Below are 23,455 nucleotides of genomic sequence, written 5' to 3'. Positions count from 1 at the left end.
TTTGACAACACAATATAAAGATAAGCATGCTAATTACAATACAGCATCAATTTATTTATGTATTTATTTTATCTGCTAAATAGGTTTTCGGACCAAAATCTGACCCTTGGTGTACACCTTTGGTTCACTACATTAAATGAGTTATAGCGCAGGCCCCTGGGGACTTTTGAATTTTTAAGACTCATTTCCTGGTTTGTCTCTCAAGGTACTACAAATAACACCCATTTTGGTTTAAATTGGTTAGTGGGCAAAATTCTAATGTTCCTGTAAGAGGTCCGTTATCTTAAATGAATTACTTATGTTGACATCTTATGACCTTCCGCATTCGTGCACAACAATGGACATGATCAAATGGTGACAACTATTTTATAGCATCTGACATCATATTTGTGTAAATTTCTATGTTCAAAGAAGATTTGATCGGGGATTTGGTATCATCTTTTCTGTATTTATATCGTCTATTCGCTCGTTGATACAATTAAATTACAAAAGAAGAAATCTGTTATAAAACAACCAGTTCACCGGTACTGCTTGGATAGTCCGCATGCGTCAATACTCCTAAAATATGATGGCTCTATATCAGATTCATACCTGTTTGGCATTTGTTTATTTATTTATCTGTTTATTTGTTTATTGGACTATTTATTTATGTTACATTGTATTCCATTAGCTGGTTTTAACTCTCTTATTTTTACCATCTTAGAAGATGAGATGTAGTTTTCAAAATAATATCAGCTCATAGATCAATGAAGACAAGACAAACCGTTGCTTTCTGTTATTCTCTCAGCGAACTATTTTCTTTGCATGGCCTTATAATGCACAGCCAATCAGAATCGCCGTATGTGTCCTGAATATTTCTGCCTCATTCTGAACGCCATCTTGGATCAAGACGAGGTCCAGTTTGTGATTTCGAGGTTTGTGACTCGTTTTCAGCCCCTGCCTCACTGTTGTCTCGTAGGGTCCTCATTTTCATCAAAGTGAAAATAGAGGTTTCATTTTGACTAGTGAGAAGAAATAATGGTGTCATTTAATAAATTAATGCAATATTTACCCCTTAAAATGCTCTAAACCTCCAAATGTTGTACTCTGATGACACAATTTTCGTAATAGGACAATAAATCCCGTCAGAACTGATTGCTTCGTCAAAGATGTTTACGTTATCTAGACCGATACTGGTACATCGATATGGTCTGCTCGCAACGACAGTATCTCAAGATTTCCGTCATATATGTGAACTTTAAAATATTGTTATCAGTCTCTTCGATTGCAGGACTGAATCAACATTAATTTGGAGTATTGACGAATAGATTTGTTGCTGTTGATCGAAAGAACTTGTCACAGTAATTATATTTAACACCCAAACGCGGGCTAATGATTCTCAGCAGTACTGAGTAGATAGATACATTCAGTAAAATGTTGCATCAAACACAGGGGCATGTAATATTTAACTGTAACAATTATATTTTTCTCTCGATGTATAGGGTCTTAATGATATTAACGCTGATGTGACACGTCTTTGTGTTACGTCTTTGTGTTAAATAAAAGCTTGACAATCGTGTGGTATACTGAAATCAAATTTGTAAAACTCGTGGTTAGCCGCCTATAGCATGCCACATAATCAAATCTTTCCGTCAGTAAAGTTTCAACATTATAAGCAAATTTTGTGATTGTAAAGACTGTTTTATGAATACTAAATTATTAATACATATTTCAATAGCACAGGTCTCCATGGATGTGTTAATTTCTTTTCATGAAAATTCTTGCTGAAATATATCCTTTTCCATTCTTGGCATATTTTGCAAAATGTGAATGGTCAGTGATTTCAGTAATCTCCTAGTTAAATAGAGTTAATTATTTATCATATCAAATAATTGGTGAAAAATTACCACTAGATTAATATTATAGTGGCATATTAATTGTCAACAACAGTATATAGGTATTATGAGTGGAAAAAAAATTCATTTGATTCCTGGAATGGATGTCAAAAAGTATGGGGTCACTGCCCAACCTCTTTGGGTTTTCCTGGGATAATTTCTGCTAGAGTGATAGATGTTGGGTGCTTCCATTTAGGCCAAAAAGAGTGATTAATATGAATAAACTTTATAAAATAGATAGAGTTCATATTTATCTATTGAGCTACTTGGTTGCTATGGTCAACCCAATCCAGCTCTGCTACATTACTGTTGCCTTTTTGTAAAGTCGGCTCCAGAGGGTGAAATCATTTAGCATCACCTTTAAACTGACATACTTGGGCAGTTATGTACAAAAAGCTGAAGAATTATACAATAATCTTTAAAGTTATGTCCTTAAAAAATAATGACAGACAGTATTTCATCTTTTTAATTTTCTGTATTCATATGATTGATATCTTAAGGATTTACTGTTTTGAAGATAAAACAAAAGCAGTCATGGCTGATGGTGAGGATGAGGTGAGCTCATCTACAGACCCTGTATCATGTGGAATTGTCCTACGAGATCCAGACAACCAGGATGACCTTGGAGTCTCAGCCAGTAAATATAAAGCTGTCAGTCCTGATGAAGGGTTAGGTGATCTAACTATTAGCTCAGGTATGGAGAAACTTTGGCCAAGTCAAAATAGCTCTTGATTTAAGTGATGATCCAATTTGAAATTTATTTCCTAGAAATATAAAAGTATGATTTATAACGGTTATAGGAAAATAATGAACGAAGCTATTGACAAGTAACCATGATTCCCAGGTTTGACTTGTGGTACACTTTAACAAGTTTCTATGTGCCTGTTGCTCTTCAATGAAAGTCCACTTTTGAACAGAAATAATTGTTGCTGCATTATCCCTTGTGTTTTATCTGTATAAAATTTATTAAAGATATTGTGTAAACTGAGGTTTTCATTTAACATAATTTGTCGATGCCATGTTAATTATTTGCTTCAGGTGATGCAGTTTATTCTTTCGATTTTCAGTGTCCCCAAGTCTAGCCAATCCCACCCTACAGGGTTTGTTATCCTCTCCTGTATCCCTCCCAGGCAGTCAGCTCCTTGCTGGTACAGATGGCATACAGATTATTGCAGTATCCTCGCCCAATGATCTTCTGAACCAAGCAGACAGCTCAGGACGCGTGTGGCATGTGGTCCCTCCAGAAATGGCCACCCTAATAGCTGTGGCTGGTGACAGCACACATGAGCTTGAACATAAACATGAAATGGCTGGTAATTATACACAACAACAGTATTTCAAAAACTTTCTTAACATTGGTAAATAGATTGTATGATCTTAATTGGAACTATATATGGTTAAAACTGCAACATTTTAATTTAGGAGTAATCTTTTTCAGTATACTAACTTTGTGACGGACTGGCTGTATTTGATAAGTACTGGTTATTACTATTATCAAGCTTTATATATATTTAAATAAAAATACCAGATGACATGTACTGTAGTGTACACTGCAAACATATTTACCAACTTTTTGAAAGAAGTTTATTTCAGTTGACTTTAAAGGAATAAGATTGGTTGAGAGCAAAATATGAAATAACAGACAAAACTAGACTAAACAATTGATTTGGCGTTGAAAATAATTGTTTTGTTTTTCTTGTAGTGGAGATGGATGACGCCATTGGAGGTGGTTCTAATGAGGTGTCAAGTGGGATGTCACAGGATAGCATTATGATGCCCCCTCCCCCACAGCCCCTCCCTGCAGACTGTCCCTCCTGGGCACACAGAATCAAATGTTGTGAGGTAAATGTATAGAATAGATCAAGGCAGATGGATGTTGGATTACTGTTAATCTCTTACATAGTTACATACTTGATTTTTCAATTCTTCAATTATGTTAGCTATGGTCATTTTCAGACACAATCTTAACTCAATATTGAGTGATTGATGTCCTGAGAAAATAATTTGAGTATTAAGGATTCCTTATACCAGTCATAATGCTGTTTCTGTAGTTATATTCTGGACTTCAATTATAACAAAATCAAGCATTTCAATACTGTTGTATATGAATATTATGTCCAATATCAGTCTATGTTGTACTTATCACATAACACAATGAGGAAAGGATGCAAAATATTCAATCTTTGTGCTGTAAAATTTAGTATTTTTTCTTTTAAAATGAAGAAAGACACTGTTTGATAATGTTATTTAACACTATTGCATAGTTCGTTATTAATCCCGACAAGCTCACTTTTATTTTAAAATGTCCCAGTATATTGTAGCCATTTGGTTTAATAGAACAAACAGTTTAGCATTGGTATTGTTATATATAATAATTTGTCATTTTCTTTAGTATACATAAAGTGAATAGTTGTTTATCAAGTTAACTTATGAAGATATCTTTCCATCTATTTTATTTAGAAAATTGGTGACTCATACCGTGGATATGTGGATAGTGAGGTTGACCTTGACCTATTGTTGACCTACCATAAACAACAGACTCAGAGTTTCTGGGGTACTCGTCAGTCACCGTCCCCAGCCAAACCCTCCACACGACTCATGTGGAAGTCTCAGTATGTGCCATTTGATGGGATTCCATTTGTGAATTCTGGTAGTCGTGCCATTGTGATGGAGTGTCAGTATGGTCCACGAAGGAAAGGCAACACCCTAAAGAAACAGATGATTGATCAGTTTGGCCCAAATAAACAGTGTGAGCAGTTTGTACCTGGAGACTACAGACAGACATGTCCAGCCAGGTACATTGGTTATAACCTCTTTTACTTTCTAGTGTACTGATATTTGTGTTAATTAGAATTCTTAATTCATTCATAGTTAATAGAGAAATCTGAAGACAAATAATGTACTGTAATTTAAGTATATCATGTGATGGCCAGAGAGTGACAGTAAAAAATTTCCAGACTGCTTTTGAGGATATTTAAATTGCCATATTCATTTCATACCATTAAAGTATAAAAATAAAAAAGCCATGTTTGCAAAACTATAACGTAATTATTAATTTGTTTCAATTTATACTTTGTCAGAATTTACATAAAGAAAGTGAAGAAGTTTCCCCAGTATGCTGTTGACCTGAGTATAGATAAAAAGACACTGAAATTAGCAATGGATAAAGCTTTTCATGAACTGAAACAGCGTGGATTTGATGATATTGGTCAGGAAAGGTAATAATCATTCAAACCTTTCAAACCTTTAGTTGCAGTGGATTTGAAATAAATACTTACAGCACTAATAGTGTAAAATAAGGTAGATGAAGAGGATTGCTAAAATGTTCTTATGTCATCACCTTGCTTCAAATCAAGCTCCAGGAATCTTGCTTTTTGCCAAATGATATGACCTGTATCAATAAATCTATACTTAATTTGTAATTATGATAAATTCATAACACAGTATTTCTTATGGTCTAACACTGGATGCTTTCAGTATTTAATTTTGTACATCAATTATGTGATGCAATATCTCTGATTGATAGCTTGAGGTCAGATAAGTATGAAATAATTGATTGACCATGTCCATAAAGAGAAGATAAAGGATGCTATCAGGTGACTGGTTTGACTGTTTTAATTATGAGATCAGGAATGCTGTTGAGTTTAATCAGGCATCTGGGTTTGGGAATATATTTTAAAATGTTTTAATCAGGAAGGTCTTGTTCAATGGTCATCATAGCAAACTAATGTCTAAGTAAATATTTCAACATTGGAAACATTGTTATTTCAGGTATTATATACAGTTACCTACTGAAAAGGCCCATGAGTTCCACAGTGATGCAAACTGCTCCACCTCTCAGGTCCAGAGCCCTGCTGTGTCTGTCCCTATAGGGGCCCAGAGTATGGCCTTTGATAATCTGGAGACAGAGAGTGCTGCACAGAGGCTGGATCCTCGTGTGGCACAGAAGATACGGGAGATAGTATCGGGTGGGGAGACCAGAGTGTACTCAGTAAGGAAGATTCTACGGTAAGACATCTGATGGATTCAGACAGAACTGAACTGAGAGCACATATAGTATAGAGAAGGGACATAGAAGCTTATGTTTAAATATTAAGTGCCTAGTATTAAAACATGATGTTTCAAGAACAATTTCTAAAAAATGTCATAATTTTAACATTTTAATATGTATCTTTTAGCTATGTACATGTACAGTTGATATCAATCCTTTGAAAAAATAAGGTAAAATTATTTTACATAAATTAATGTTTAGATTGAATTGCATTCAAAAACCAATTACTGCCCTAACTAGGAAATCAAATATAAGCCCAAGAAAGATGATAATATGAGCTAACATAACTTTCACTATTGTTATAAAACGAATAAAGATTTTAGTTATACCGTGATAAGGTATTACATTTAAATTTATGAGTGAATGTGTCATGCTTTAAAGGATCAGCTACAATGTCTTTTATCATGGTGTAAATTCCAGGTCTTTTGTGGTGCGTCAGTTATATAATGGTGGGGAAATACCTGAGCGACATGACCTGACACTGTTTCCTACCGTAAACGACCTCAAAAACCACATTCACCAAGCATTAAAGGATATAGAATGTGGCTCTCTTGCCCTCACTGCACCAACAGTATGTATACTCATATGTATAGATACCTGCACACTTGCAATAGGTCACTTAAACTCTACATGTTCTCAACATAATTAGTTTGATTCATATGACTTTGTAGATATATACATATGAAATGTGAAGGTAGAATTTTTGTGGTAAGTTTAACTGCTGTAACTGCCAGATTTGTGGGTAATTTTTAGTGCCCCTCTAGTCCAACATGAGGTAATAATATATTAATTTTTCATCCATCAGTCTTCATGTTACATGGTCTGGAAATATCTTTTTATCTTTTACACCATTTTACCTCAGTGTTACATAAAATGCTGGTTGGGATATGCCACAAAATCATAATAATATAAATATTGAAAATATGCTTAGATTTTAAACCTCTTCAGAAACGCTCATTTTAAATGTTTACAATACAACCAAAGTCAGTCATTTCCATTCTGGTTCTTTTACCTAGTGAGATGGTGACATTGATGTCTACAGAAGGAAGATTCTTCTTTGGTGCTAATATTTTATTACAATGTAGCCTTAATGAATTTCAAATGTATATTCTAGGTAAATGTAGAAATCATAACAAGTAATGATGGCACCCAAAGTGCAGAAATGGGGCAGATGGACCAATCACTATGGCAACAGACATCTCAAGAGACAACAGATGGCTCTGAACCAGTGCCTGAAACAGTCACAGTAACATTAACACAAAATCCTGGAGAGGGTTAGTATAAATACAACAGAGGTCATTATTTATTTCAATGCCTCTGCTAGGATTTGAACCCGGGACCCTTGACTTATTAGTCTGATGCTCAAAACCAATCAAGCTAGTATTTACCAGGGTTACATAAATTGATCATAGCGATAAATTATATCAAATGAAATAGGATTTGATAGAAATATGCAGCAATAAGATGTGACATCATAGAATAATCTTTACATAATGAGACACAAATTTTAAAAAAATTCTTGAAATTTTATACTACCTGAATTTTTCATTCTGTTGAAAGCATACTGACATGATTTTTTATCAGATGGCCACGTGATATCCAGAATAGAGACTCACCTGAGTGATGGCAGTTTGCGAGTTAGCACAACCTTAACCCCAGAGACGGCCCAACTCCTGTCTAGACTCCATCCTAATATGTTTCCAGCTAATCTCCTCATGCAGGTAATTCATGTCAGTAGGAGTTATCTTTCTTGCAGAGATACAGGTTAGAGAGTTATAATTATTTGGGTAGAAAAATTTTAGCCTTCAGGATAAGAATCCTACTTGCTAGGCTTAGGTTGAGATAAACAGTGTATCACAGATAAACAGAGTATTTAAAATAAACCATATATCTTAGGTGTCTGTGTATTTTCAAGAATGAATTTTAATGTATTTCAAATACAATATGGACCACATAGAACGTACAATGGAGAAATTTCTTTATTATGTCATATTAGAAAAAAACACTGAGTGATCCACCCTAGGATACTGTCACATAGTACGACATTAGGAATGTTGAATCAACCATTATTTATAGCCCATATTTCTGGTATCGATGCATAAACAAAGAGTTTGAAATTAATGGATTTGTTTTAAGATTACCAAGCAAATATCATACCTACAGTTACTTTCTGAAGGTCTTATTTTTGATTTGTGAAAGATAATAAAGATAAAACTTCAGAGTTTACTGATCATAAATCAAATTTAATCATTTATACAAATTTTGATATTGAGGTAATTTTGCCTTATTTCTCAGCAACAAGTGGACCAGGCCGTGACATCAATATCAGACCCGTCAGTGCCGCCGTCTAATAACATAAAGGTAGAGGGTTCAGTGCCTCTGTGTGGGGTAGAGCATATGGACTCTGGTGTGGTAGGTGCTGATGGGGACAGTATAATGAATGGGGGTGTAACCTCAAGTGACCCACAGGACATTGGGGGTATACACATAATACAGGGCGACCTAAGGGTGGCTACCTCACATGGGGGTGTTTGTGCTGTGGTAGCAAGCTCAGAACTGGATCAAATTTCAGCTCATCTAGAAGGACCTGGATCAGGCATGTCACTGGGGGATGAAGAGGATTCTAGCTTAGGACAAGGCACACAGCATCATCAATTTGTTACAGTCGCTATGAATGGTAAGATCAGAAAGTATTTGTTACCATATAATCTGTTGATTTTCAAGGATATATGTTTTGTTCAAAATTATTGAGATATTTCTTTTAAAAATATAAATGACTTCTTCTAATAAATTTCAATATTTTTGCTTACCAAATCATTGACATTAAGAATCAACCAAAATATTAAAAAGTATATCTAAAAGAATAACAAATCTGTAATTTTTGTTTTGCAGAATCAGGGGAGATAATTCCAGTTTTGGACGTGGATGGGTCGGGAATTACAAGTTTACATCAGGCACCTTCACTAGACTGATTCGTGTGTTATTACACATGGTGTATTGATTTTGTCTTCTTACTAGCAATATATTTTCTTTGTCAGCATTAAATGCTTCATATGTTATCATTACACACCACTGAATTATTCTGTAATCCATTACACAATCATTTGTACAGTACATAACAACTGTCTACAGCAATGCAAAACAAAGTCTGTCAATATATCATACTTTAGATATAAAATCCAACAAGATTTCAGTGTTTTGTTACACGAAGAAGTGCTATGTACTACATACCTATAAAGTCCAGTCCAATGCTGGCTTAACACAGCTAGACTATCATGGGGATCGTGCAATGGATGTGCTATCAAAAGTCGAAGGAATACTAGATTAAAAAGCAGAACAAATATACCTATTAAGTGAGGATGCATTATCTGTTTGAATGTTCTGCTCAAGTTTATTGAAGGCATTTTAGTGCAGTTTAATATTTCTGTTTCTTTTACAAGACATGTAAATTGATAAACAATTATATTGGGTTATGATGTGAACATCAGCTTACCATTCTCGATATTCCAGGGGTTACAGTCACTTTCGCTGTCTGCTCCCCTGGAACATATCATGGCATAATTGAAGGTCCTATGTGTGACATCTTGTGCACAAGACAAAAAGATCTTTTGATCCTTTGATGCACATCAAGTGAACCTCCAGGTTGCATTTAAGTCTATTGTAATGGCTTTCAGGTTAGATATCGCTCCTTTGTAATCTTTTAAAGGATGGTATCAGCCTTTGATTGGCCAGTTTTCTTCTCCTGGAACCAATCAAATTACTTTGTTTGTGCCTTTGATTTTGCCATATGTTCAAGAGGTGCAGAGAGCGAATGTGATGGTAACCCCGGGCCTTGAGTATTGAGGATGTCAACTTACATCCTCAGCTTGTATCTAAAACTTTTTTGACAAGTTGTGACATTTTTGTGCAGAATTTGAAATGCAAAAATGAATTTTAACTCAAATTTTGAAAGGAGCAGTAGGGAAATAAAAATTACGTATTACAGTGATATAGTAGCTAACTAATGTTTGATGACTTTTTGTTCAGTTTTCCTAATTTTTGGAAAGGAGAAAAGAAAGGTAATTATATCAGGCCATGCTTACATATACTAATGAAAAAGTTCATAGGACATTTATTAGTTTTTCATGAACAGATATAAGGGTACATTTAGAAGGATTTATTGTCTAGAACATCCATTATGATGATATTATAAGTTTTCTAGGGCAGCTACTTAAATTTGTTTCTTCCATTTTTGTCTCAATACTGGTGTTTAGTTTTCATTTATCATTTTAGTTGTTTAGATAGAATAGTAAATATTGGTGCTTATTGAGGTGCATTACATATTTTTGAAGTCTGGGATATATTACTGCATTACAGAATGGAGTAAAAATCAGTGTCACCCCATTGTATTGTGAACAAGGGATACAGTTTACCCTTAACATATTAAAGAAATCTGGATTTTCACCAATTTGGAGGGGTTTGTACATGCATTCATGGGTAATGGGGGAATAATGGGGGTTTGTGATATCATTGAGAATTTGTTAAATGTAATATTTGTGACTATTTTCAACTTAAGTGAAAACAAAATGTGCTTCAGTATCGCTTGTTTAGTAGAATCAAAATATATTTACTGAAAGGTATCACAGTATTAAAGAGTCTTCACTTGTTTCTACCTTTTGATACATATTGTAGTGTTATGGTAGGAGGTATATGTGCTGTAGATTTTCCATTTCTTGTCACCATTGATACTAATTACATTCTTAGTTTGATTATCATGACAAAACGAAAATAATGTAATTAAAATTTGTTGAATGGATGAGTTCATGTCTCAGGATAATGTCTTAAAGGTTCATCTTTTATTTTAAAATGCTTGTGTTTATAAATTTCAGACGAATCAATACAGTGAAACATTAATTTTTGTGTTCAGATTTACTTGGTGTTATTAGTCATGATGTCTAATGTTTCCTGTGCTATAAAAAACAGAGAATTCATACCAGTACACAAAAGTATCAACTAAACAATAACTATATTTACTGAAGCGTATGCTGGGTAATGATTAAAGCTGAAGCCCTGCTGTAACAGGTGGCTGGTTAGGTAACTGATGGATGGGGATATATTCCATCCGACACAAAAAGACCTCTAGAAGCAGTTTCAAATATCATGGACATGATTGTATCTGTAAGGAGATTAGTAAAATCCACCTTGTTATTTCTCTGATTTTACCCCTCCTCTCTTATTTCAAAACGCCTAATGATTACAAATATTTCTTTGACCCACCATTGTACATGCAAGGTGCGAACTAGCTTCATGTTTGAACCAATGTAAAACACAGTGAAGTGTGAACTAGTATATTGTTTGAACCATTGTAATGTTTAGCTTGTTCAATGATTGAACAGGTGTAAACTGTGAACCATTGTGATATGCAAACTTGTGTTGGATGTGAACCAGAGTAATGTTTGAACTTGCTGGTTCAATGTTTGAATGTGTGTAATAGAAGAACCATTGAAATGTGTGAAAAAGATCAATAATTGAATCTGTCCACTAGAGTAAGATGTACACCTGTAATATGTGTGAATGCAAACCAGATTAATGTATGGTTGTATGAAGTACACTAGTATGATTTCTGTGTGAATCTGTGTGAGTTACGGAGTTCATGATATCAAATTAGGCAAGGTTATGTATTATCTACTAAGTGCTTTATTCTTCAACTTTGCTCCTATGTTAAAATATTACCAATATTTTCAATTTCAGTCATCTGACTATCTGAATATTGACAAATGAATGTGCTGTTATTATTTCTTTCATAAAATGTTCATTACACTTTCAAGAAAGTGAAAGTTTTATTTTAATGTTGGATGACTAGTTAGTTTGTTAGTGTAATATATACTGTTATATTTACCATGTTTTGTGTTATTTTAAAAGGTACCACCTGTAATATTTGATGTAAGTTGTTTTTTTTTTATTCATGTTAGGTCAGATAATATCTGGATCCCATAGTGGGATTTGAAATCTATTTTCGTCTCATTGTGAAAGTGACTTGTCTTTACTTAGCTGTGATCTGTATAAATTGTATTGTACAAAGTTCAATTATTTAATTCTGTTGTTAAATGTTCCATTATTCTATTTATTATGTATTTTTTGCAAAACCAACTCTTTATTAAATATATCAAAATTATTGTTATGATTGTGTTAATTTTTATTATCAGTTATTTCAGGATATCTCTCTATTAGATAGGTTTATGGACCCATGAACAGCCTTGTCATTTTGAGACAGGGGTTCCCATTGGTGGCTGGATCACTGAACACAATACAGGAGACCCATCACACTCATTTCAGAGCAATGAGATTAAATTGACCTCTTCTAGGAGAAAAACATATCAGCACTAACTGGTCAATTTGTCAGACTCATAAGAAACCTACCACAGTGTCAAACCACACACATCTTAACCGTAATTGCTCTGGGTGACAGTAAATGGATCTCCTGTATGTTGTTCAGTAAGGTAGCCAGTAGCTACTTCTAAAATATAACAAACAAAGTAAGAGTCCTAAAGAGATGAACCTGTGTGTAGATTTTAATTCACATATTGTTGAGTGCAGGGAATCATATATAATGATAATCAATTTTATCATAATAGATCAAATATTCGAAACAAATAGAATATTGAAGGTTAAAAAATGAAAACAACTAGTAACAAATAAACAAAAGCAAAAATGTGGGGAAATATGGCTTACATTTACTATGACATCACATTTGGTGTTGCTTTATGCACGTCATCACAATGTGACGTAACTTTAAATGACGTCACGCCGAAAGGGGTAACATTATGGAATCACTACCTTGGCATTAGTCTTTCGTGTTGTTTGTCATAAATTTGGTTTGCGTGCAGTATTGGCTTCAAACAGAATTTATTGGAAATTGTTCTTTCCTGGGATTTCTTTTCGTGTCTGAAAATCAAAAGTCAGGGTCAGTTGCAAAGGAAATGAACGTTCTATATTTGAAATATAGCTATAACACTGCTTAAATAGTAGGAATGGTAGTGTTATTTATACATAAGTCTGCTATTTCAGTAGTATAATAACTATATCTTATATTAGTAGAACGTCCGATTTTTGTGGTCAGTGGATCTGTGACATTTTTGATGTGATTAACCAAGTTTCTAATTTGGGTACACATATTTAACCTGCAGACGATACTTCGTCACTTTATACTGCTGTCCTGGTCTCAAATCATCGTCATTTATAATTTTTTTTTCGTTGTTGACACTACCAGCCTTGAATTTCTCTTTGTTCAAATGTCAATTTACTTTGGATAAAAAATTGACTTTTTAGATAATTTGTGTTGACTCATCAAATTCCAAAGCCATATATTGCATCATTGCTTGGGATTATTTTCAGGTGTGTGACGTTGAAACAACCTTGAACAAATTCCCTTCTGTCGTCCTGTTTGTACTTAGTTTCATATGAGATCCTGACCTGTATCTCAACCAATGAAAATAACGCCAACGCTAGCCGTATGTAAGTGATCACATATGTTGTTTACATATTTCGTTATATGATCGACTAGTGTAGAATTGCTGAAGCAATCAACATTAATGCCTAGGTAATTGGAACAGGCATACGTTTTACACATTTTTCAAACATTTCCTTCTCAGCAGATCAAACATTCTTCCGTCAACTTTCTAGATGTGAATACTGCTGCGAGTTACCCTCTGTTTGTACAACATGACGCTGTTTATATTATTGGACATTGTCAGATACCCCAGGTATTAGCGCCGTCGTTTTGCATGTGTGCAACTAATCTGGGATGGAGTTTCGCCTGCCACGTGCGACCAATTAACCACAAGTGAAGATTTCAATTAGCGCTTATTATACGTATGCTTTATATCTTTTTGTATATTATTTTAACCAGAGGAACAAAGGTTACGCCAAATTATTGATGTTTTTGATGCTCAGTGTCCAATGGAAATATCCTCTCATATTTTGCTGAGACGAGAACGTGTTCCTTTAATCTAATATAGGAGCTTTTACCCATCGTCTTAATGTTGTTTTATTTTTGGTGAAACTCTCCAGCGCTATGTAATGTTGTAGGAAGGCGACATCTGGAGAGGGCAATAGAGTTCGGAGTTCCGAGGGAGGAATGCTTGACCTTGTCGATTATTGGCGAGGGCATATAGCTATATATAGTTGACTAAAATACAAACAATAAATCAACAAATTAGTATCCCATCTTGTCCATTTCCGCCAGAAATCTACACTGAATGGAGCTAGTATGGCAGTTCAGCATCGAAAATAATAATAAAAAAATCAGGTGCTATCGACCTAAAAACCAAAGCGCAAGCTGAGTGTTATAACACATTTGACTCAGACATACGGCATTTTAACCTTGAATGAGTATGGTTTTGGAGTCAACTTATCAGATTGAGATTCGACAAGCTTTCACAGATAAGATTGTCTGACATCCATGATAAAACATAAATATAACTTTTCGGAATCAAGATGGTGTTATGATTTTTTAATCTCTATTAGAATTTACTTGCATGTTGCCCACATCCCTTCATCAATGTTAACTGGAACAATCAAGTCAGACGTCACACTCTCTCCCCCATACCAAGCTCCACTGAGGTAACTGACAATATATCACACGTTCTTCCTAATAACTGTAATAAAAATAAGTGAGCTGTTTTCTAACTGGAAGATTGTCAGATTAAGATTGATCTATATTTAATGCTGAGCGTGCTGCACGTGATCACACGCAGAACGAAGACACCGACGTTACCAGTGGTACACACATCATTGTTCCCGTGATCTAGGAGTGACAGGAAACAAATGTTTGGTTTTGGTAAAAACAAATGATAATTTATATGTTGAAGATACAGTTCTAACCATATAATCCATCCTACGTTCTAAATACCACTTAGTTCTCGACTGTCAGTCGATAATTTTCCTTCGGTTTTCCCACGGCTACTGCTGACTGGTCACACTTAAAAAATGTGTTTATTCAATGTTGTTTAAGCATTAAATCAAGTATAAAGCGTGTGTCGTTAACATGAAATCCCATTATCTAAAATTTCGGAATTAAGCACCCCTTTACATATTACGTAGCCCACTTCTAGTTTCCAAGTAAACGTCCCCTGTCACGCAGTAGTAAACGTCGTTTGTACTGGCCGTAATCTACTCTTATTTATTAGGTAAGCTTCGTCTGTAATGACAGTGACCTACTCTTACTTCTCAAGTAAGCTCAATCTGTAGCGGCCGTGACCTTCTGTAGGGGCCATGACCTTCTGTAGCGGCGATGACCTATCCTTACTTCTCAAGTAAACGTCCTTTGTAGTGGCCGTGACCAACTCTTACTTCTCAAGTAAGCTTCATTTGTAGCGGTCGTGACCTATCCTTACTTCTCAAGTAAACGTCCTTTGTAGTGGCCGTGACCAACTCTTACTTCTCAAGTAAGCTTCATTTGTAGCGGCCATGACCTTCTATAGCGGCCGTGACCTACCCTTACTTCTCAAGTAAGCTTCATTTGTAAAGGCCGCAATCTACTCTTACTTCTCAAGTTCATATCATCTGTACCGGCCGTAATCTACTCTTACGTCAGCTCATTACATTATCAATGTACTTTCTTATTTATGATGTCCCTTACTACCGACGTCATTTCATTACATTATCAGTGTACGTTCTGATATTATAGTGTCCCTTACTACCGACATCAGTTCATTACATTAACAGTGTACTTTCTTATATTGTAGTGTCACTTACTACCGACGTCAGTTCATTACATTAACAGTGTACTTTCTGATATTGTAGTGTCGCTTACTACCGACGTCAACTCATTACATTATCAGTGTACGTTCTGATATTGTAGTGTCCCTTACTACCGACGCCAGCTTATCAACTATCAGTATACTCTCTAACAGCCGATCTCCGTTTATCTCGGTCATTATTTCATTAATGATACAGTTTTTTGTGACGAAGTTTCCTCGTGGTAGCTCGTAGCTACATAATGCGGGATGCCCACATCATACAATATAATAGAATTGAATTACAGTTTCCTGCCCAAGGACGCGAAGAAAACCCGCTCTTGGAGGGAAGTAGAATGTTGACGCTGATAACGATATCTATTATAAGTTTAGATAAACATTATGGCACTAAGTGACCTCAAATTAACGGAGTGAGCTGTATCAGCTAGCAAACAATGCGTTAGTTTCTTTGAAATTTACTGCTAAAACAACCTTAAAGTTTACATTTCAATGTACCTGGTAATTGTGTCTATACTTTATGAAGACGGTCCATCAAGCTGTTTACATTTTAAATATAAATTGTCTTCAGCATGACGTTCTATATATATGTGGATGAAAGATGTGGAAAAGCCCTCTCAAACACCTCGTTCTCAAATCTCAGCTCAGCAACATCTATCAAATTCAGCAGTTGTATCTAAATTCTCAAACCTATTTTACTACTGTTTATCTTATTCGACAATATTTGTTTACTTTTATCACTTTCTTGATTATCGCTTTAATACCACATTCAGAAAGAAATCGAAAATTTGTACAATGTAACATTTTCGTTCGATTTAATTTTTGTCACCAAAATTCAATTATTTCTATTCTAACATTATGGAATTGATATTTTGAACGAAGTGAGTGTTTAATTTTCATGTTCGTCTATTTTCAATTACGGTTTGACGGCGACAAGGGAAATTATGTATCATTAGGTGAGCAAATCGATATTGTAATCCTGTTAAGGATCACAAGGACACAATGTCGCCGGGACAGATACATTTGGTGCATTCTTTACATGTCGGTTTTGCATAATTCCGTTATACACATCTCAATAAAAATGCTATGCTGGTGTCTAATTTGGTATAATTAGTTTATAATACACTAGAAATGAAAAAAATATTCCCCGTCTTTCTTGGCAATTCTTTCGGAGATTAAAGGTATTCTGTGAGAGAGCGAGATATGATAAATAAAATATATATATATATATATATATATATTGTACAGATCTGTAAGCGTAATTCATGAAAAGTATTTTAAACCACTTGAATACTATTTTTAAAGGATGTCTACAAACATTTTATGTCCAAAAACATTTAATTTTATTACGTAAGATAATTAGTTAGATATTACGTATATATAAATATTATTTAACTGAAAACAAAATCTTAATGCAATAGCATTTATTGATTTGGCATTCAAAAATATAAACTAAGTAAAAATCTTTATGGCTCCAGTTCTTTACCATTTACCATACCCATGCGAATGGAAAATGCATAACTCATTTCTGTAGCCAAAGCAATATTGTAACTATTTTTGTGGTTGGTGTACGCTTTAACCACATTATAGAAGTTCTAGTATTTTTTCTTTGCATTTTGTCATTTTCAACAAATGCCTTATCACAAGATTGTACTATTGTGTTACAATGCTTGAATTACCCTCGCTCAAAGCGTTTGTAGTGAACTTTAGGACGAAGGGTCCCAGGTTTATGTCATCACCTATACGTCTTACCTTCATATAGTATAGTGTAATGCATTTTGTCATAATAGCAAACACGATATTTTCATTTTTTAAATTATAAGCTCGAAGTACAAAAACAAGTATTTCTGGTAGCACAGCCTGACGTACTAATGTGTTAAGGAATTTGATATCTTCTACATTTTCATTAACAAATTATTTCATCCGGTTAAAAAGCCATCTTTTGAATATCATTTTTAAACTGAATCGTGCGCTGCTAATGTTTCATTCAAGAGTTCTTTGAGTTGGAGTAATTGTTATGTTCAACCTGACCGAATTTCCACCGGTGTGATTTTAGTGTCAATGATTAAGACGTGGTTTGTAAATACACTAGCGACACCTGTCCTCTCATGATTTATCAATGCTTCCTGATACTTCATCGGCTATTGTTTTTCCTATGTATTGTTCTCAACAAGCAATAATTCGAAGATTTGAAGTAAGCGTCTGTTCGACAAATGTTATTTGATGTCACTCGTGGGGAAATCCTTTGTGCAGAATTTCGGACACGAATCAAGAGAAAACTTCGCATCTGTGTTTCCTCTTCTCTCAAACTACCTTTTCGTTTCCTGATGTCGTCGCCGACAGAACCTCGTTTTGGATTTTGTGTCGAGTTTTCGCTGAAGTGAACCATGTTATAGGTTTTGCTTCCCTTAAGATTAAATAACTATTCCCTCTATACTGCTCTTCTATAAATAAGTAATGAAATAGCTTAGTGGATTGACTGTCATGTTGCTGTGTTTAGGTTATTGTACATGTAAGCCTGGTAAGATAATATCTGCAGTATATCGCTCGGCTAGGAGTGGTTTCTTTTTAGCTCAATCTGGTTCGAATCCTAGCGAAGACATGTAAATAAATAATGACATCTTTTCCATGCAAAAACAAAAAAATGTGATGTGATTTTAAAATGGCTGTGTAGTGGCCAAATTATCAATTGTCATGAGGGAGTAGTATATGATGACTGTATGAAGAACGTTTTGTATCGGGACTTAGAGGCACATTTTCTTCTTACATTCACGTTACTTTTACGTACTGGGCGGGTTAACCTGTCGGAAAGCTCTGACCACGATACTGTCGGGTAGTGCACTGAATGGCTTACCAAGTTTACGTGTTTACATCAGTACAACTCTCTCCTCAGGTCACCACGCTAGCCACATACGTCACATACTACACACATTTCTGGCGTACCTGAGATGATGAACTACCCCTAATTGTTGTACCAGTGACCAATTTGACGTTTGCTGGTGATGGTAAATGTTCGAGTTGTCCTACCGATTTCTGTTGACCTCCCGTCTTAAGTATTACCGAGAACACTCCTCAAGACGTCATTTGACATTACAACAGATGCTCAATGTCGTTACTTTAGTCATCATCGTGCCAGGATCTGTATAATTGAGATGGATAGCGTTATGAATACTACCACCTGCTTTCTGGTATTGAGTACGTGAGAAGGAACAATCCTACCAGTCGGAGGACTATTTGTAATTAAGTAGGTATATTACTAGAACCCTTGAAGTTGTGCAGTTCAGGAAAACATTCAAAAACAAAGCTTCTCAAACTTCTATATTTTTCAAACTTCTTTATGACCAAAAAATACATAATATAAGAAACCAAATACCCGGAAAAAGTAAATTATAATTAAATAAAAAAGGATACTGAATGAAATATCCGGAATTAGCATGGTAAGGGAAATAACTCTTAAGGTACAATTAAACAATTAAAGTATTTTAATATTTATTTAGCAAATTAACCATCTCATATAGTTTGTATATAACAAAGTATGGTTCATGTACGTACTCCGTGGTGTCTAAGAAGTGATGTTTTGTAGTATGACTTTAATGAGACGTTCCTTGAGGTACCATTATAAAAATCGTGTACATTATGTTTGTACGGACAGGTTAATTGAAAAAAAAAGTTTACGAAATGGAAAAGGACTTTGTGACCGGATGTTGGTATTTGCTGATCCTGGCCAAAGACCATAAAACCGATACATACATTTGAAAGTTCGCCAGTTCTTACACAGGTATAGCCTTAAGATGTGGTATTCAAAGGCAGACGGAGTGACACACTAACATTTTCTTACAATAATTTTCCTCGCACACGTTATGGGCTTCCATAGTCCACTCCTGCACTATTTCATTGGTGGTGTAATAGAATTAAGTTTTAAGTGTTATACATATCTTTCTTACGTGTGTTGATTGCTCCGGTTATATCAAAACCTAGGATACATACATCTTCTTAAGATAAGGACTTATCGTTATACTCACATGAAGATGTTAATGTCTTTTAAATTAAGATTTTAAAGACATTGCGTCATGAAAGTGTAGACAGGTAGCGATGATAACGCCTTTCAATAGATTATAAGTGATAAGTAATGTATTTGTTATCACACTGAACGGACTAGACTATAACCAATATTTGGACAAGTTAGGTCACACAATCCAACATTGAATCTATTGACGTAATGGAAGATAAAGACTAACACCATGGCTTACCTAAACGCCAGATGCCTCTATAAATGTTTGCCTTACTTTTAGTAAAGCCCCGAAGTTATTGTCAAATACAGGTGCTTGTTTTATGTGTTTTACGTACGGTGAACCGGGCCATCCTTAAAAAAATGATGACACAAATCACTATAGTAATTTACTCTGTTACTTGTAACTGTAAACAAATTTAATGAATTAAGACAATAAAACAGCATGCTTGCCTTATAATCGATATTTATCGCTGCTGATTTGGGGATTATAAGCTGTTTGTGTTGTGTTGTAAGTTTTCCTTATGCATGTATCATCCTGCTACTGTCACTTGTCTTGTAACCATATATATTTATTCAATTTTACATTCCTTTTAATCACCATATATTGAAATGTAATAGATAAAAGAACACCTACTACTTCAATCGTATTATGTCCATATGTGTCATGTGTAAATTATGACGTCAACAAATCATGGCGTCATCTGCACTGTGACGTCACAAAAGATATAAACTTTGAATTTAGATTTAATGACACTGTAATAAAATGTTATCTACAGGAATGCATTTATATATATATCTATTTTTATGACAAACAATATTTTACATTCGTTCCATCATTTTATATAAATCTGAGCTGTGATGTATGACATAACTTAGGGAATAAAATATATCACATGTGAGTAAATGATCAGTAATAACACCACATTTAAGTTGCATTACGTACATATCATATAAAGGTGATTTGAAGCTGATTTATAGGATTTTAGTGTCTGATTTCGCTGCCAGATGAGTGTCTGACTAACTGAGATCCGACAAATTAACAATGTTTAATTAAGTCTGGTAATAGTTTTAGGACATGATATAAAGTGAATCATGTACAAAATTAATGAAAAATTATTAATCTGTTGATTTTAACGGTTCAATGACCATTAAAAGCTTTCCGAAATGATGTGGTTTTGCTACTTCGGTACAGTTACATATCTTTATCAGCATTTGTAAGTGTAATGACAGACGAGGACGGTATCTGTGGTTTATTTCTGATGTATCAAAAAGTGCTTTTATCTATGTGTCTTTTGTAAATCTTTGGTTTACATAGCGTTCCTTTAGTATTCACCCGCAGTCACATAAAGAATTCTTGTGAGGAAATACCCCCAAGGTGGTTTCAATAACTTTTATATTTAGCTCATCAATTTTAAAAGTCTTATTTTCTTTCAAACATTCTCATTGAATGTTGGATATTGACCAAACGAGCTGATGTTACGCGGTGTACAATTTAATGTGAGTCGATATCATGTAAGTTTTGTATAAATTAATATGAATTTTATGTTATATATTATTTATCGACTGTCGACTGCTCTTCATGTGGTTGTAAGTGGTACCTCAACCTAGGTTATAATTAGCGGGTGATAATTATTTCACGTGGAGTTCAATACGTCTAAAATACTTGATGCCGACAAATTCTTAGTACTTTTTATGTATATTCATCAACACGGCGAACTTTTGTAGAATCCATGGCTAACCCGACATCATGGCACCGCCGAGAGTTCTCGTATGTCGGAAATAAACCCGAATATTACCTCCAAGCCATTCGGTCTGCGTCAATGTAAATCTCTACGACGCTCAGCAGCAATTACCATGTCCAAATTGTTATACTTTATACTGGCAGATTCACAGAAAATCAATTTTAATGTCCCTTCATTGTTTCGACAGCTTCAATTTAAAGGTCCGGTTGCGTAATAATATCGTTGGATTTAACATTCATGAGCTCTGAAAACTGCAATGACATTCTTACTTTGGGGTGGGTAAGGCCATACACTAACTTTGATGTTTCGTCTGAAAAGAAACATGCATATCGGCAAACTAAAGAAATCAATGGGTAGCTGGTGGTATGCTTCTGTCAGAGCGATCACCGTTTTAACTAGACGCTTTACATCGCCTACGTCATGAGTTCGGTACACCCGCCATGATGTACGTTCTGCAGTGGCATATTTACCGCTGCGGACTTCACCGTATCGTGATTCACTATTTATGGAACCAATTATAACGCAAGTTATCTCTTTGATATTTGATGATAAGGATGGAGTAATTTTATATGAATATATATATATAGCAAATCTTTGTTGAAACAATTAACTTCTTATTTGCTGTCATCGAAGAGACCTCAGTCTGAAATACAATTGTCATCTTACACGTTTTGTAACAGTTAAGTGTAAATCATAATAGACGTATTCAGACTGCAAGTGAGATTAGCAACAACTGACGTCTAGGAGCTGGACTTTTTTGTGCTTGTTAGTCTGCCCGTTGGTTCCGTTGTTGTATACCTTGTCCTCATTTGAAAACGTGAACTCACTTAGTTGGATTGACAAAGGTTAAATGACGCTTACTCTTCCGGAACACTTGGTCTTATTCTCCTTGTACTTTTTCTGGAGTCCTTTGTTCATATGTTGCCTAAGTTTGATTGAATTTCAGTTTGGATTATGATTATGTTGACATGTTGCTATTTGTAAAACACAATGTGACCATCAGCAGTTATGAAGATAAGCTACAATCATAAAGTTTCAACTATATACAAGATTAAAACAACAGATCGAGGCAACACCACCAAATCCTACAGTACATCTGGCACATCTGATTAATTGAAATTGACCTTCCTGGATCACGGCACTTTCTGTCTACAGCACGCGCTACTAGATTTGACGTTAAGGGTTCAATAACATCTAATTGAGGAGGACTGATTGATGTCCCAGGAAAGCAAAGTCGTCGCTCAGACAGCGCGGGTGTTGGGAAATATCTCCATATATAGATTAAAACAGACTGACTCCGGATGTGTTATTCTCATCCTCCATGATTGATGACATCGTTTTTATTGTTTATTTAATGATTTGTTGCCTTCACGATGGTCTCGTATCACGTCTTGAAGCTCTCGATAAATTTTTACCTAGTGTTGTAAAAAAGAAGGATACGATAAGGATATATTCTAATTAAAGAACACTAGAAGATTAACGTTATAATGTACCATTGTACCCACATGTTAATGCCATATTAATTGATCCACCTGTTTAACACATCCATAGGTGTGCGATATTCTAAATCTGTAACAAATATTCTATATTCTACATGCTAAATCTTTGGCTTACAAAGCTAATAAATTGACTTGAAATCCATCGTCAATGTTTTCACAGGGAATTATTATTTTAAAGAATGTTGTTTTCGAAGTTTCGAATTTTCGCAGATTTACCAAAAGAGAAAGGAATGCACTTTTCACGTAAATCAATGAAGTAGACTAGTTTCCTCAAGTTCCATGGTGTTATTGCATTCGGAGTGAACGATAGGACGTTGATAACAACCTTTACAGTATATTTCCTTGTGCGTTGTGAAGTCGATGCCTGCTAGTATGACTGATGCTACTATTAATTAAGCTGTTTCTTGTTTATTGAATGTGACATTACTTAGATTGATCTTACAATTCGGTCATCATGGATCAAACACGACGGTAACACTTCAGAAGCACATCGCCTTATCTTTGTACATTCCGAGTGTACCAGTGTAAAAGTTTCATTTGATA

The 23,455-nt window shown here is 34.8% G+C and overlaps 1 protein-coding gene across 1 annotated transcript; it reads left to right on the top strand.

Annotated features, from left to right (window-relative positions):
• The first annotated feature begins 868 nt into the window (after positions 1-868).
• LOC132552721 (calcium-responsive transcription factor-like) lies at positions 869-12,049 on the top strand. The gene is made up of 12 exons (XM_060216914.1): positions 869-914; positions 2,392-2,568; positions 2,942-3,187; positions 3,577-3,716; positions 4,335-4,669; positions 4,955-5,092; positions 5,646-5,882; positions 6,346-6,496; positions 7,040-7,199; positions 7,510-7,646; positions 8,221-8,602; positions 8,818-12,049. Exons 2-12 carry the CDS (start codon positions 2,409-2,411, stop codon positions 8,895-8,897), a joined length of 2,166 nt encoding a protein of 721 aa, XP_060072897.1. The 5' UTR covers positions 869-914; positions 2,392-2,408; the 3' UTR covers positions 8,898-12,049.
• The last annotated feature ends 11,406 nt before the right edge of the window (positions 12,050-23,455 follow it).

The sequence above is a fragment of the Ylistrum balloti genome, unplaced genomic scaffold (genome assembly GCF_031769215.1).
Source record: "Ylistrum balloti isolate Yb309-2 unplaced genomic scaffold, AGI_CSIRO_Ybal_v1 Utg370274, whole genome shotgun sequence".
In the NCBI taxonomy this organism is placed as follows: Eukaryota; Metazoa; Mollusca; class Bivalvia; order Pectinida; family Pectinidae; genus Ylistrum; species Ylistrum balloti.
Note: the sequence above shows the minus strand (reverse complement) of the source record. Positions and strands in the feature narration are given on the sequence as shown.

Coding starts and splice junctions, on each gene's coding strand:
- LOC132552721 (XM_060216914.1), top strand. CDS start 2,409: ATGGCTGATGGTGAGGATGAGGTGAGCTCATCTACAGACCCTGTATCA. Junction 2,569..2,941: donor TGATCTAACTATTAGCTCAG/GTATGGAGAAAC, acceptor TTCGATTTTCAG/TGTCCCCAAGTCTAGCCAAT. Junction 5,883..6,345: donor TCAGTAAGGAAGATTCTACG/GTAAGACATCTG, acceptor TGTAAATTCCAG/GTCTTTTGTGGTGCGTCAGT.